The sequence below is a fragment of the Condylura cristata genome, unplaced genomic scaffold, assembly GCF_000260355.1.
Source record: "Condylura cristata isolate star-nosed mole 26May11 unplaced genomic scaffold, ConCri1.0 scaffold00024, whole genome shotgun sequence".
Classification (NCBI taxonomy): domain Eukaryota; kingdom Metazoa; phylum Chordata; class Mammalia; order Eulipotyphla; family Talpidae; genus Condylura; species Condylura cristata.
Genome location: NW_004567125.1, coordinates 26,281,197 through 26,295,534, shown reverse-complemented (window position 1 = coordinate 26,295,534; position 14,338 = coordinate 26,281,197). Strand labels below are relative to the sequence as shown.

The following is a 14,338-nucleotide window of genomic DNA, read 5'->3' as shown; positions in this document are numbered from 1 at the left end:
TCCGCCGCCCGCCACGGCCCTGAACATGGCCGCGCGCCCCGCCGCCACCCTCGCCTGGTGGCTGCTGCTCCTGTCCGCGCTGCTCCGCCGCGGCTGTCCCTCACGCTTCGCCGCCGAGCCAGACTCGGAGGACGACGAAGAGGAGGCGGTGGTTTTCCCCGAGTCGCCCCTGCAGAGACCCACGGTGCTAGTGGCCCTGCTGGCCCGCAACGCCGCGCACACGCTGCCGCACTTCCTCGGCTGCCTGGAGCGGCTGGACTACCCGAAGAGCAGGATGGCCATCTGGTAAGCCGGCGGGCGGGAGGGGGCTGAGGCCCCGAGCGCGGAGCCTCGACCCGGGTGCACACCCCGCACCCCAAACGGCCGCCCCCGAGCGGGGGACCGCTGGGACTGGGGGTGGGGGCGATGCGGAAAACGCGGTGCGCACACCCCCTCGTCGCCCACGCTGGCCCTGGGCTTGTCGGGCGGTGGGAATGAGGGAGGACGCGCGGTTCCGTGTACTCTTGGGAACCGAGGGGTGCTAATGCGCATAACCCGCCCCCTAAGCTCCCGTGGGTGCGTGGATGGGTCTCCTGGCCCTTGTTCCCCAGGAGGATTTGGGAAGATCCCGCAAGAGTGCTAGCTTCTCCCCTTTTCAAGTCGCAGGTCTCCTCTTTCCTAGACCTGGAGTGAGGGTGCAGGGTGCTGGTCGCTGCCTACTCTGGAGGAGACAATGAGCTTAACTGCAGATGGCAAGGGAAGCCCGGGAGTGGCTTCCAGGTGCCTGGCTTTTAGGTGCCTGGCTTCTGCTCTAGCGTCGGAGGCTGAAAAGGTGGCTCCTGGTTGTCTCCCCAGGGCAAGAAGGTGTCTGGGGGAGAGGAGGTTTCCTAGGGTTTGGACGAGGTGGGGCCAACCTTGACTGTCTCACCACGCCTGCCTGCCCCGTGGACCCTGACTTCTCTGTGTGCTCCAGGTTGTGCCAGCCCAGGTATCCTCCTGAGGCGCATGCAGTCCCTTGCCAGAGAAGCAAACCTCCGAGGCTGCGCCCTGGGACCAAGCTGCTTGCCAGAAGACAGACAGCCACGTTTTGTTGGCTTTAGGGTGGAGCCCTGGGTCTCCATCCTGTATTTGCTGTGGGGAGGGCTAGGGCATCAGTGGGTGAGGCTGCTGGACCCTGCTGTAAAGCTCCTGTAAAGCTCCGTGCAGCCCTGCAACTTTTATAAACCCAGATCCAAGAGAGCAAGGGGTTGGTGGTCAGGTGAATCACTGAGGGGATTGTGGAAGACAAGGTGACTGCTGGCGGTTGGTGGTGGTGGTGGGGGGGTGTGTAGACAGCCAGGTATGTGGGCAAGAGGACAGTGGTCTCTTGACCACGATAGAACGCAGGTCTCAGAGCAGCCTCGATCTTGTGATAAAGGGAGCTGTCCGCAGGCAGGACATTCTTAAGGCAAGACTTAGGCAGAAAGAAGGAAGGAGAAAGCAGTAGCTGCCCTTGGCAGCCTACTGATACCTGAGGGGAGAGGTACAGAGGTGAGAAAGCAAACACAAGCCTGCACGCAGCTCTGCCTGCACACTGCTTTATTATATACTCTGACATACGTGACTGTGGCCACGGAGAAATGCCTGTGAGGAGGAAAGTGGGAGCGCTGGGGTCCAAGTTTAAGCCAGAGGAGAATTTTTTTTTTAACTATTTCCATACCCCCCCCCCAAAGTCTTGAATTTCAGTTTTTGATTGCTTTTTTTGTAAAGAGGAATATTTTAAAACATGATCTGGATTATATGCGTTGGTTCGTTTTAGAGAAGACTGCAGCAGTTACTGTAGGAATTTGATGAGGGCTGGGAAACGGGCACAGGTTTTGCTACCTGACGGACATATATAACCTCTTTTCTCATACAGTAAGAGATACTCTGATCCTTATTGAGAAATGAGACTTGGATCAGTTTCGCAAAACCATAGAACTAATAAACAGTAAAATAGGGGTGTGAAATCAAGGTGGTCCCTAAGGGCCACCCTAAAAGGTAGCAGCGGGGATATGATAGAAGCAAAACAGATAAACCTATTAGCTGCAAATTAGAGACTTGTATTGTTATGAGCTTGAGTTGTTTGAGCTCCAGAGACACCTTTCTACAGCAATAAAATGAGGAAATTGGAATAAATGATTTTCAAAATTCTTCTTGGCACTTGAATGCCATGCACCTTGTAATATGATTGTTCATCTACTCCCTTGGATGTTGCACATTCTACAATCATTGGTGTTTATTTCCAGGTAGGAGATGCTCTCATTCTGCAAGACATTTGGAATCTGTTTTCCCTTGCCCTCCTTCGTGACCCATATCCCTGTACTTTAGCTTTATGTCCAGTATTGGAAAGTTAAAGAAGAAATCCAAAGTTTGGTAAAGCCTTGGCCACTACCTCCTTTAGCCACTAATTACTCTTCTGTAAGTCTAGCTAAGAACCCTTAGATAATAATGCATACGCTGGTAATAATAATCCTAGTGCCAGATTTTAAATAGTCTTTTACAGTTTTCAAAAGAATTTCATCAAGGAGGTTATCTCATATGATCCTTACTACTATTCTGTAAAGAAAGGAAATTATCTTCATTTCATAGAAGACAATCGAAAGTAACTGAAGATTACATTTATTTATTAATACTTATTAGCAAACACTTGTTAGCAAGGGCTCACAGTTCCTCTAAGCACTTCCCATTCAGTTTCTAGTTTACTGTTCATCATTACCCTGTCAGGTGTGGACAGATGAGAAGACTGAGGCACCCAGAGGTTATCCAGGCACAGGCTTCTAGGGGCCTTTTTGGGTAAGAATAGTGTAGTGCTGGGTTTGGGCTAAAAAGATTTGAACAAGATATGGCTCCTCACAGACAAATATGACTTGTACTAGGCCGGATAAGGTGATCTGGATGGTATTTCTGGGACTTGGAAGAGTGACTTTTAAGTCAGTTTGGGGCAGCTATATGGTCATGGAGGGTTCTTGAGTTGACACATGGTTGAACTCACTGTTGAAGGACAAATAGGAATCCACTAAAACCTTGGCGAGAAAGAGAATTCTAGAAAGAGGGAACACAACAAGCCACTGGGACATGAGTCAGAGTTTCTTGTCAGGGGAGATGGAGTGGATGATGAGATAGGACCCTCCAGGAGGAGGCCGTACCTCAGTTAAGGATGCTATAGATTTGAGGGACTTGTGTCCATTGCTTCCCTCTAGTTGTTTGGTGCCAGATTTTACTCAGCATTCTGATGTGCCAAGCTGACTAGTATCCATTCTGCAAAGCGGTCAGTGACCAAATGGCCGAGCTACCAGTCTGCATAAAACAGAACTAGCACCTAGCCTGGGGTGTCAGCATCCAGTGGATCCCATCTCAGTAATGGCATATGTGCTCTTCTCTTTACCTGCTACTTTCAGAAGGGTGGAGGGGAACCTGACTGAGCAGCTCTTCTGTGTGGATGACTGAGAGGCCTACTTGGTGATCGTATTCAAATTTCCCGGTAATGTGATTTGTTTTTCTCACCAGATCTGGACCAGAGCTGCACTGCACATGCAGGTGAAATGAGTCCCAACTAGTGGACCCAGTCACTTTTGTTGTCTTTCTCTCCCAGGTTTTAGTAGATTCCTATTTGTCCTTCAAAACTGAGTTCAACCACATGTCAACTCAAGAGCCCTCCATGACCATATAGCTGCCCAACCTGACTTAGAAGTCACTCTCCCAAGTCTCAGAAATACCATCCAGTATGTGGGCAGTTATCTCATATGGAGTGTCTTTGAATTAGGTTGAAATGAGGAAAATGTTTATTTTAGAGTTATTTGGACTCTATCAGCTCAAAGGAAAACTTGCTACATTTACCTGATCTCAAATGTGCCAAATATCTGTCTCCTGTCAAATACCACAACTCTGTGATAAGACATGAGGGATGATATTCCTTGGCCTCTGATGGAAGCCTGCATAGAATTAGTGGGATTGCTGTTATGCTGACATCAAGGGGACTGTGAGGCTCAGTGACAGTGGCAGTGCACTGCAGTGGGTGCTTTGTAATTCAGGGGCTATCAACAGTGGCTGACCTTGTCCCTTGCCCCAAACCTGTGGTGAAGGGGAGCAGTGCCAAGTATCTTAAGAGCGAAACATGGACAAGAGCCTAGGGAAAAGCATTTGACCCAACAGACATCTTAAGTTTGACTTTTGGGGAGCTTGCTGTAGCTTGTGGGAAAATAGTCAGGAGTCACGGAATCTGTGTAGTTCCAAGGCCAGGTAATTATGAACTGACATGAACATTAGACATTGCATTTGTAGGATTTTGGAAAGTAAGATGCTACATGGGGACATTGCATGACCTTTTGAATAAAGACATGGAGTTTCTGTTGACATTAATGTAAACAATAACAAGCTTGTGTTTGTTCTGAGCAATGCTGATCTTGACATTTTGCTTTATCTGTGTAGTGTTTGGGGTTTAGCTTGCATTTATGTACACATTTTTAAAAAAGATTATTTATGCAGACAGAACTGGGGTACAGGTCAGAGGTGAAGGGTGGTGAGAAGATTCACCAGAGACAGAGTAGGGAGCAGAACAGAATAGATGAAGCACATTGCTGAGGGGAGCAGTGGGCAGGTCAGGAGAGGTCTGCCACATCGAGTGGATCACCTCCAGGGCAGGGATAGAACTCATGCTGAAGTGGCATTAGCTTCTTAGTGCTATTCTTCAACCTGCTAAACCGCCAGGAAGGGCCCTATGTCCACATTTTAATGCTTAACTAGTAACAGTTTGTTGAATATTTAACAGTATACTATATAAGTGTGATTATGAAATTTTCCAAACTACTTTAAAAAAATTTATTTATGCATACTGAACTGGGGTACAAGCCAGAGGTGCAGGGGTGGATTCACCAGAAACAGAGCAGGGAGCAGGACAGGCAGATTGACAAAGTACACAGTTGAGGGGATAGGGGGTAGGTCAGGAGAGGTCTGCCTAGACATGTGGGTCACCTCCAGGGCAGGGGATCAAACTCATGCTGAAGTGGCTTTAGCTTCTAGTGCTGTGCTTTAATCCACTGTTCCAACAGGGAGGGCCCCCAAACTACTTTTTAATAATAGTTGTCAGCACCAGCAGTGAGAATGAATGCTATGTTTTATCATTGCAATCTTGACTTTAAATGTTGGATAAGAAGGGATAGAAGTTTGAGCTCATGGCTGCAAAAGTCGATGGTATTTTGGTCCCCTTTGTTCCATTAGTCTATTCTCCTTCCCTCCTCTATCCTACCCAACTTCTTTTTCTTGTTTTTCCCTGTCTGGTGGTTTACCACTGAGAGAAGAGTATACAATTTTAGAGTCAGATTAGGGTTCAAAAATCCTGGGCCTCCCTGGTGGTGCAGTGGGTTAAAGCGCAGCACTAAGAAGCTAAGGCCACTTCAGCATGAGTTCGATTCCTAACTGCCCTGGAGGAGATCCACATGGCGCGGCAGACCTCTCCTGACCCGCCCTCTGCTCCCCTCAGCAGTGTACTTCGACAGTCAGCCTGTTCTGCTCCCCAGTCTATCTCTGGTGAATCTTCTCACTGCCCCTGCGCCTCTGGCCTGTACCCTAGTTCTGTATGCACAAATAAATGAATCTTAAAAAAAAAAAAATCCTCTGTGACCATGGCTAAGGGTAGCTTCCCCATCTGGAAAAGAATGATAATGGCACCTACTTCAAAAAAGCTATTATAACAAGCAAATGAGTTTACTACATATATCTTGTATATAAGCATTACTAAAAAGATAATAGTTGCTATTTCCTACTCATCTTTTCCTTTTTGCCCCACCTCCTTTACATTTTCTTTCCAAATGAATATATAGAAAAGGATATGTTCAAAAGGAACTGTTTTATTTTCATCCTTCCCACAAAACTCTCAGCTTGAGGAAAAGTGGCAGGTATGAAGGGAATGTTCCAAACACTTGGGTATGCTGACTGATTGACTCCTGCTAAAACCCTAAGTGAGCGGTGTAGTTACTCTGATCAAAGGGGAAACAGAGGCACAAACAACTCAAGTAAATGGTCTGAGGGCACGAAGGTTGTGATGGTGGCGATGAACTGTGACTTGGCTACAAACATTGGAGTGGACTACAGGGGGTGTGTGTAAGATCAAGAGAGGACCAGCTACTTCTAGTCACTGCTTCTGTCATGTGACACAACTTAGGAAGATAAGAGCACCAGTGTTTCATTCAAGAGAGAATGGTCCCTTCTGTTTAAATGACACAAGTTCAGTGGTTCCCTTGTGTTATCTTGATAATTGTGTCACTTAGCTCAGATGCTTTCTAATTAGTGAACTGTGTTGTTGGTAGATTTCCTAGATGAGGCAAACATGTAGGTTGTACATAAATATGCAATTAGCTTGCCACAATCACAGCAAGACAGCAACAGAGAAAAGCATATCAAGTATTGCTATGGCCAGTGAATAAGGCAGTAGTATTTGGAAGGTGATTGCAATATTTTGGATTCATATTGTTAAAACAGAGTGTCAGCCTTCTAAATCAGTGGCCTTAGATTGGGTAGCTGCCTAAATGCAACTTTCTTCTAAATAATGAGAGAAATCTATCAGTCCTCCTCCAGCCCTCCATTTTCCAAACATGATTGAACCCCTGATTTATATATTTCTTTTTGGTAGAAACTGAAGGCACTAATGAATGTCACCGATCCCATTGCTCTAATTTTACTTCTGTTTTACTAATTGGCCCCATGGATGGGAAGTCAAAACACAGGGGAATGAAGGGATTTCCCCTCCAGCATGTCACGTCGTGAATCCGTGTTGGGATGAGAGAGCACATCTCGAGATTTTAAATGCTTCATGATTGTTTTGATGTTGACTAAATGTTTAATGTTGATTCAGGGTTTAAATGAATGTGTCAGTTGTTCTAAGCAGGGCTTGGTTTTCCAGATTTGTTGTGAACTCCTTTCTCCAGGTAATTCTGCTCTGAGTTTCTTTGTGACTCCACGCACAGAAGCAGGCTTCTTGTGGTTCCCTGGACTGTCTGTGGTGGCCGAAGGGAGGAACAATGAGAGCTTTGTAACCAGAGAGGCTGCTGGTTGTGCCTCAGTCCTTTTTCCAACATTTAAATGTGCTCAAAGCGCTGTGTGGCCTCTCTTCAAACTGAAGGCACAGTGGTGTACGGCCATTATAATTCTTGTTTCTGTTCATTTATTCAAATAACATCATAATATTCAGTAGAATTAAAGTATGCTTGGTGTTGTTACTATTCCCGAGTTACCATATTCTCAAGAAGTTTCACGCTATGAGTTTAAGTCATAGTTCTTGTTTACTCAGAACTGAAAAATATGTATATTACAAGTGTTAACATTTTCTTCTTCCAAGAAGTGACTGATTATTTCATTTAATTGCATTGATCTACTAGCATCTCAGTAATTGCTGATTGAAAGAAAAAAAATTAAATCCCATAGGGGACTTGTATTTAACAGTTATTCAGTTATTTTAAGTATTTTCTTTCCTGAATTTTTATTGCTTTGTTAATTGAAGTAGTATACTCCCATAGTAAAAAAAAAAAAAAAAAAAAAAACTAACTGTACAAGTGGGAATTTGGAAAAAAAAAATTAAATCTCTCTTGTACTTGTACTTCCTAGCTCCTACCAGAGGCGGTTAATCATTTCTCATATATTCTTCTAGAAACTTTCTGTGCATGTATACACAGCCTTTTAATGTTAACAAATGGGAATGTCTTATATATACTGCTTTGTGTAATTGTGATATTTAAAATCAATTTTTATGGTCCAGGTTTTAAAAACCCTGCTGGCTTACCCCACCCCGGCCCTGGGGACAGAGACAAAACCAATTTCACACACACCTGCCCCAGGTGGCTACTCTGAAGCCTGATGATTACACCCCTGCTGCTCTCTTGTTCCAGTGTCCCTGGTCCCCAGATAATCTAGCCCTAACCTAAGCCCATTTAAAAAAGAGTTTCTTTATGAAGTATAATATGGACCCAGAAACAGTATGTGCAGCATAAATGTGTCACTAGTAACTTTTTTTACACCATAAACACACACACACATATATATATATATATTTACATCATTCTTCATTTTGTGCATTTTTCCAGCTCAGTTGTAATCCCCATGGGCCTCCCATCACCAATTCACCCGTGAAAAAAGAGAGACACTAACAAATATAATAGAGTAAAAATGAAAACAACGAACAACTATAAACCAGAGACATTTTATGGGAGTGGGATCAGAACTGGGGTAGGAAGAGTGCACTGGACTGTGGTGATGGCATATTAGTAACTCTTTACAAACTGAACATGTTGGTGCCCAGCACCTGCCTCACTCAGCAATGATTGTTGGGGCAAGTGGCCTCCTTCTCCTGGACTGTGTCCAGGTGGCCAAGTCCCCATCAGGTCGCCTCTCTTGAACTTGTGATCAGCCCCATGAAGCTGTCTGTCTGACTATGCTGAGACTTGCCCGGCTCCTGTGTACTTGGCTGGTGACTCCTGCTCTCTCTGTCCTCAGGCTCCTTGGGATCCCTCGGGCTCAAGTAATAACTGTTCTAGAACCAGCAGGCTGGGCAAGCTGCCAGCCTGTGACCTAGTAGTGAAAGGATCAGTATCCTATTACTTTTACCTCAGCTCTTCATTCCTCTGGTAGGGAAGCTGTGTGTTAATGTTTATTAAAATGGTAAAAGGGGATCTCATTATAGGTAATAATTGAAAAGTCATGCGGAATGTAAATAGAGTGGCTATAATTAATTCACTGGAACTTACTGCCATTCAGATCCATGTACATGCCACGTTTGTGGTTGGGGGTACTAGCCAAGTCTCCTCTATGAATTAAACCTTAGATTTGGCTGGAGGGCATTTCTTTTCCTCTCTAGGAGCACCATACAGAAATCGTTTCAGACTGAGACTTCCAGTAATAGTTTCTTGACATTCTGCCAGAGTCGAATCTAAGACTTGGTAACACATTTCTGAACTTATGACAGAACACATTTAAATGAGGCAACAATAATTATTGTTTCAGTTGTCAAGTTCAACAAGAGGAGGTCTGCCTCTGACTTGTTGGTGTGCTGAGATTTTTTTCTTTGGTGAACAAAATGCAAAATAAGTACCCTGTTCTCTGATGATGTTGTAAGACCCCTTAGAAGATTTTGTACTTCAGAAACAGACATCATCAGTATGATCCTGGACTGTAAGCTGCTGCTGAGGGAGATTCTTTCAAAGTTCCCAGCTTCACTGATCAACTGGCTGTGTTGGAAGAGATTGCCACCTTCTAAATTCAGACATGTTCTTGGGGTCTTCTAGGTACTTCAGACACCACAGAGAGGTATGCGAGGGCGGTGTGAAGAGAATCTTTGACTGGCCCTTTCCCACTTTGGATTGTTTCTGTGATCTGGTGGTCTGTGTCTCCCCAAAGTTCCTCTGCCAAAGCCCTTACCCCACACGTGATGGTATGTGGAGGCAGAATCTTTGGAGGTGCCTTTGGAGAGCATCCTCATGACTGGAAGTAGCACCTTATAGAAGAGGCTCTGGAGAGTTCACTCACCCTCTTCCACTAGGACAAGCTCAGTGAGGAAGTCCCTCACTAGACACACAATCTGTGGGAGTGAAGTGAAGTGGGAGAAATAAATTTCTGTGAAGTGGGAGAAATAAATTTCTCTTGTTTCTATATCACCCAGTGTGTGATATATGGTGGTGCAATCTGAGCAGTCAGAGACAGCCAACAAATGCAAGAAAACCAGGAAGGTAGTAGACAAAGTGTCCACACTCTAGACAGTCAGGAAGAGGGAACTCCTTTCTCCAGCCCCTTTGTTTCTGAGAGTGTTTGTAAGCGCCCTGGAGGTGGGGAAGACAGAGGACTGCAGCACATTCCCTGTTCTAACAGGAGGAGAGAGAATCCTGAGGAATCCTGAGGAGTATGGATGTGCATTGATTGTCATTCCCTAAAAGTCAAATGCAGTGAGAAATGGCTGCTTTTCTGGGCCATAGGAAAAGAAGAATTTTCTGAACATTCATGGTGGCGCTTCAATTCCTGTTCTCTCTATGAGAAATGTGGTTATGGACATTTGAAGCCATAGCATTCCCTAACATGGAGTCTCTTGCTGGATGGCTGCATAGTGTTTTAGTGTCTTGGTTTACAGCCAGCCCCATAATTTGTCCAAGCTCCATGCACCACAGTGATTACGGTGTAGACTGGCCAAGAGAGTGGCGAGCTGCTGCCAAGTGGAATCAGGACTTTTTCACGTCATCAGCAAGATCCCAAGCAGCCCCCAGTCGCCGCCTTCCCTCTGCTGCACGCATGGGGTGTGGAGGCCAGGCAGACTGTGTTCCGACCCTCACACAGTGCATTATGTTTCAGTTGGATTTGGTGAAGTGTAAAGTCTGAAACAACGTGTATGCTAAAATACATTTTTTATTTTTATTTAAATTATGGGGCTCCGGCCCTCCCTGGTGGCACAGCGGGTTAAAGCACAGCACTGAGAAGCTAAAGCCACTTCCGCATGAGTTCGATTCCCGCCTGCCCCGGAGGTGACCACATGGCTGGCAGACCTCTCCTGACCCGCCTGCTGCTCCCCACAGCAGTGTGCTTGGTAGATCTGCCTGTTCTGCTCCCCCCTCTGTCTCTGGTGAAGCCTCTCACCGCCCCGAGCCTCTGGCCTGTACCCCAACTCTGTATGCACAAATAAATAAATCTTTAAAAAAAAATTATGGGGCTCCTTTCTGTCTTTCTTCAATCATGTGTATCCTTGAGATTTACAGAGCACATTGATTTCCAGTCCCAGTTTTGCTCTTCAGGGAGATAAACTGAATTTCTAAGGCAGCTTACTAAATGTTATGTATGTATGTATGTATATACTTATTCAGCCACTGCAGATTGTATATGTGGGTAGATCCAGGTAATTGTGTTGAAAGTAGTCACTGAAGTCATCTAAAAGTGACTCACATCCATCAGTCAAGTTCACTAGACATGAGTGAACATAGTCGCTGACACTTTTGTGCTAGTCTTGTGGTATAAAGGCTGAGACTGGTGGTTTCTAAATACTGGGCCAGGGCCAACTTCCTCAGACCACGTAGGACATTTGTAAATGACACAGACATCTGGGCCCTGCCTTGACCACATTATATCAGATGTCCCATGGGAAGGACCTGGAAATCTTCTCTTAAACAAGAACACGGTCTTTTGGATGGACCACTGGGTTTGGACAATGTAAGATGAGTTCCCAGGAGATCCTTGAATAATTGGGGGTTCTCCTGGAAGAATGAGGGGGGCTGTGTATGATCTAAAGTACAGGCAAGGGGATTTTGAGAGCTTGGAAAATTGGCATCCTCTAGAGTCTTCTAACCGTCAGGTTCCAGACGCTTAAGCAATCAAAGCCAAAGGGTTTTCTTATTAAGAGACATAGCGAGGAGAGGCTTTGCCAGGAGTACCTCACTTTGGTATCGAGTGAAGCACCTGTGACCTCCCTGCTCTCAACAGTAGCTATTTTTAAAGGTAGTGCTCCAGAAGTGGCCTCAGCACAAATCACCTAGCACAGGAAGCAAGGACAGTTCTCACTCTTTTCTTTTTTCAGTGTGTCTCACAAATGAGCATTTAGTTGTTTTGTTTTTTTTTAAGATGTATTTATTTATGCATACAGAACTGGGGTACAGGCCAGAGGCAGAGGTGCAGTGAGAGGATTCACCAGAGACAGAGTGGGGAGCAAAACAGGTAAATCAATGAAGCACACTGCTGAGGGGAGCAGCGGGCGGGTCAGGAGAGGTCTGCCACGCCATGTGGTCACCTCCGGGTGGGGATGAAACTCATGCGGAAGTGGCTTTAGCTTCTTAGTGCTGTGCTTTGACCTGCTGCACCAGCAGGGAGGGCCCTGAGCATTTAGTTTTAAAGAAGAACAACTATCTTTTGATGAACATCTCTTTTTAAAAAATTTACTTATTTATTATTTTTTAAAATTATTTTTTATTTTTTTAAAGACTTATTTATTTGTGCATACAGAACTAGGATACAGGCCAAAGGCTCAGGGGCGGTGAGAGGCTTCACCAGAGACAGAGTGGGGAACAGAACAGGCAGATCGACGAAGTACACTGCTGAGGGGAGCAGCGGGCGGGTCAGGAGAGGTCTGCCGCGCCATGTGGTCACCTCTGGGGCAAGTGGGAATCGAACTCATGTGGAAGTGGCCTTAGCTTCTTAGTGCCGCACTCTAACCCATTACGCCACCAGGGAGGGCCTATTTATTATTTTTTACATCATTCTTCATTCTGTGCATTTTTTAAATCTCGGTTGTAATCCCCATGGACTTCCCACCACCAATTCACCCATGTGCCATCACGATAGTCCCAAGGGCTTTTCTCACCTCAGTTTTGATCCTATTCCTGTCTCCACCCTTGTAAAATGTCTCTGGTTTATATTTGTTCATTGTTGTTTTTTTTTGTTTTTACTTTGTTACAATCACTTCCCCCAACCCTCCACCCCCTGATTCCTTACACTCTTGCTATGAGTGAAATTATCCAGTATTTTTCTTTTTCTTTCTGCCTTATTTCAGTAAGCACGATGCTGCAAAAGCCATGAGTTTCTTTTTTGATTGCTGAGTAATATTCCATTGTGTATGAACATCTCTTATAGAAGAGAAGGAAATCACCACTGGCCACTTGCCCTATTTCCTAATCTTGGTCCCTGTTGCTTGTCTTTCATCTTCCTGCCTTTGATTTTCTCTTTGGCATGCCTTTACATAAAAGCTCCTACCTGCATGTGTGAAAATACACTCTATTAAATTAGCCTGCTTTTAGCAGTTCAGCCTTAATTATATGACATGGCAATGCTTCTAAGCTTGGTGTCTTTACAAGTTGTTAATAAAAATAGAAGTTTTGGAAATTCAGCTGTTCTAGACACCACACAGGATTTATCCAGGTCCTTAGCTAATACCATAGCATTTTACCATCTCCTCTGCAGGAAAGAACTCAAAGCAGATGCTATATTTTGTATGTTCCACACCCCCACATTTTGATCACAAGTCTATCTAAAATTCCACAGTGAAGTTTTCTCAAGTTTATGTATTCATTTTCTCTTAATACTCTCTATTTTTTCTTCTCAAAAATGGGCACTGCAGCTTAGAGCATTTCTCCAAGAAGATCATGATCCTGGGAAGGTAAAGACCGGCAGCAGGGTCCTAAGGACACTTGCCTTTGGGATCATCCTTGTCACGTCCCCTACGTGGTATGTGCAGAGAGCACATGTCATTTTTTTATTGCTTTGTGGAAGGACTGGGAGTCATAATTCAAACTGGGAGCAACTTAATCTCTCAGGGACTCAGTTTCTTCTCTTGTAACAAGAGAGAGATTTTCTTCTTAAATGTGACAACTAAGTAGAATTATTTGATGAGGATTTAAAATAAGTAGAGTTATTTGATGAGGATTTAAAATATACCACTTCCTGGGCCCCACACCAGATCATGTCAGACTGCATCTCTGGGTTTGGGCCACGGCAAGTGACATCTTTTGGAAATGTTCTTCAGGAGTCAGACTGTTCATCTAGGCTTGAGAACCTTTGACCTGTATATTCTCTGGAGTCCCTCCCTGATCTAACAGTATTTGATCACTCCCTTCCTGGGAGCGACCATACCTGAAGAATTTTCTTGAATCCTAACTGTGCATAATCGAGGCATCCTGGATCCTCATTCCAATTTCAGATCTTTCGGGAGTGGCCTAAAACAACAACAAAAAAAAAAATGTAAGTTTTTTCCAGCTGTTCATTGTATCTGTCCTATCGTATACTTTGCTCAAAGGTCACTATGAGTGTTACCCCTGCAGAAGGCCCTGCTCCCCCACCTGATGACTGAATTGCCTGGGGACCTGACAAGATGGGGGCACATGCAAGACTTCTTATACCAGCTCTGTGCACCAGGTGTAGAAGCAGCTGTAGAAGCAGTAGCAGCCCAGACCCCTCCTTTCTGGGGCACACAACTGCTGCCCCTTGACTGAGGGAGCTGTGGGGTTACACAGGCTTTTAAGTGCATCTAGCCAGGCCCCAGCCAGCGGAGGATTCCTTCCCACAGTGTGTTTTGGTGTGCTGCCCAGCCTTACGTCTAGGTTCTCATTTCATACAGCTGCAGGCTTCTAATCATCTCTGAGTATTGGATTTCTGATGTTACTTTCAATGGTTTTGCATTTTAGCTTCTTTTGTTTCTAGATTTGCATGAACAGTGCTGGCTTTGTCCCGTGGTCTTGACACAGCTTCAAAGCCTTGCCTGGGCATCAAAGACATGCTGATCCTCATTTTTCAGGCATCAGATTGCAGCCAGGCCAGCAGGTGACAGGAGGTTACAGCTTCAAACTTCTGGGCCAGTTTTCTGTCTCCCAAAGAAGATTAGAGTCTG

The 14,338-nt window shown here is 45.2% G+C and overlaps 1 protein-coding gene across 1 annotated transcript in view; it reads left to right on the top strand.

The window, feature by feature from the left end:
• Positions 1 to 22: 22 nt before the first annotated feature.
• COLGALT2 (collagen beta(1-O)galactosyltransferase 2) overlaps positions 23 to 14,338 on the top strand; it is a 102,241-nt gene continuing 87,925 nt past the window's right edge. The window contains exon 1 of the mRNA XM_012728921.1: positions 23 to 285. Coding sequence (XP_012584375.1) covers positions 26 to 285 — 260 coding nt within the window. The 5' untranslated portion in view covers positions 23 to 25. The remainder of the gene's footprint in view (positions 286 to 14,338) is intronic.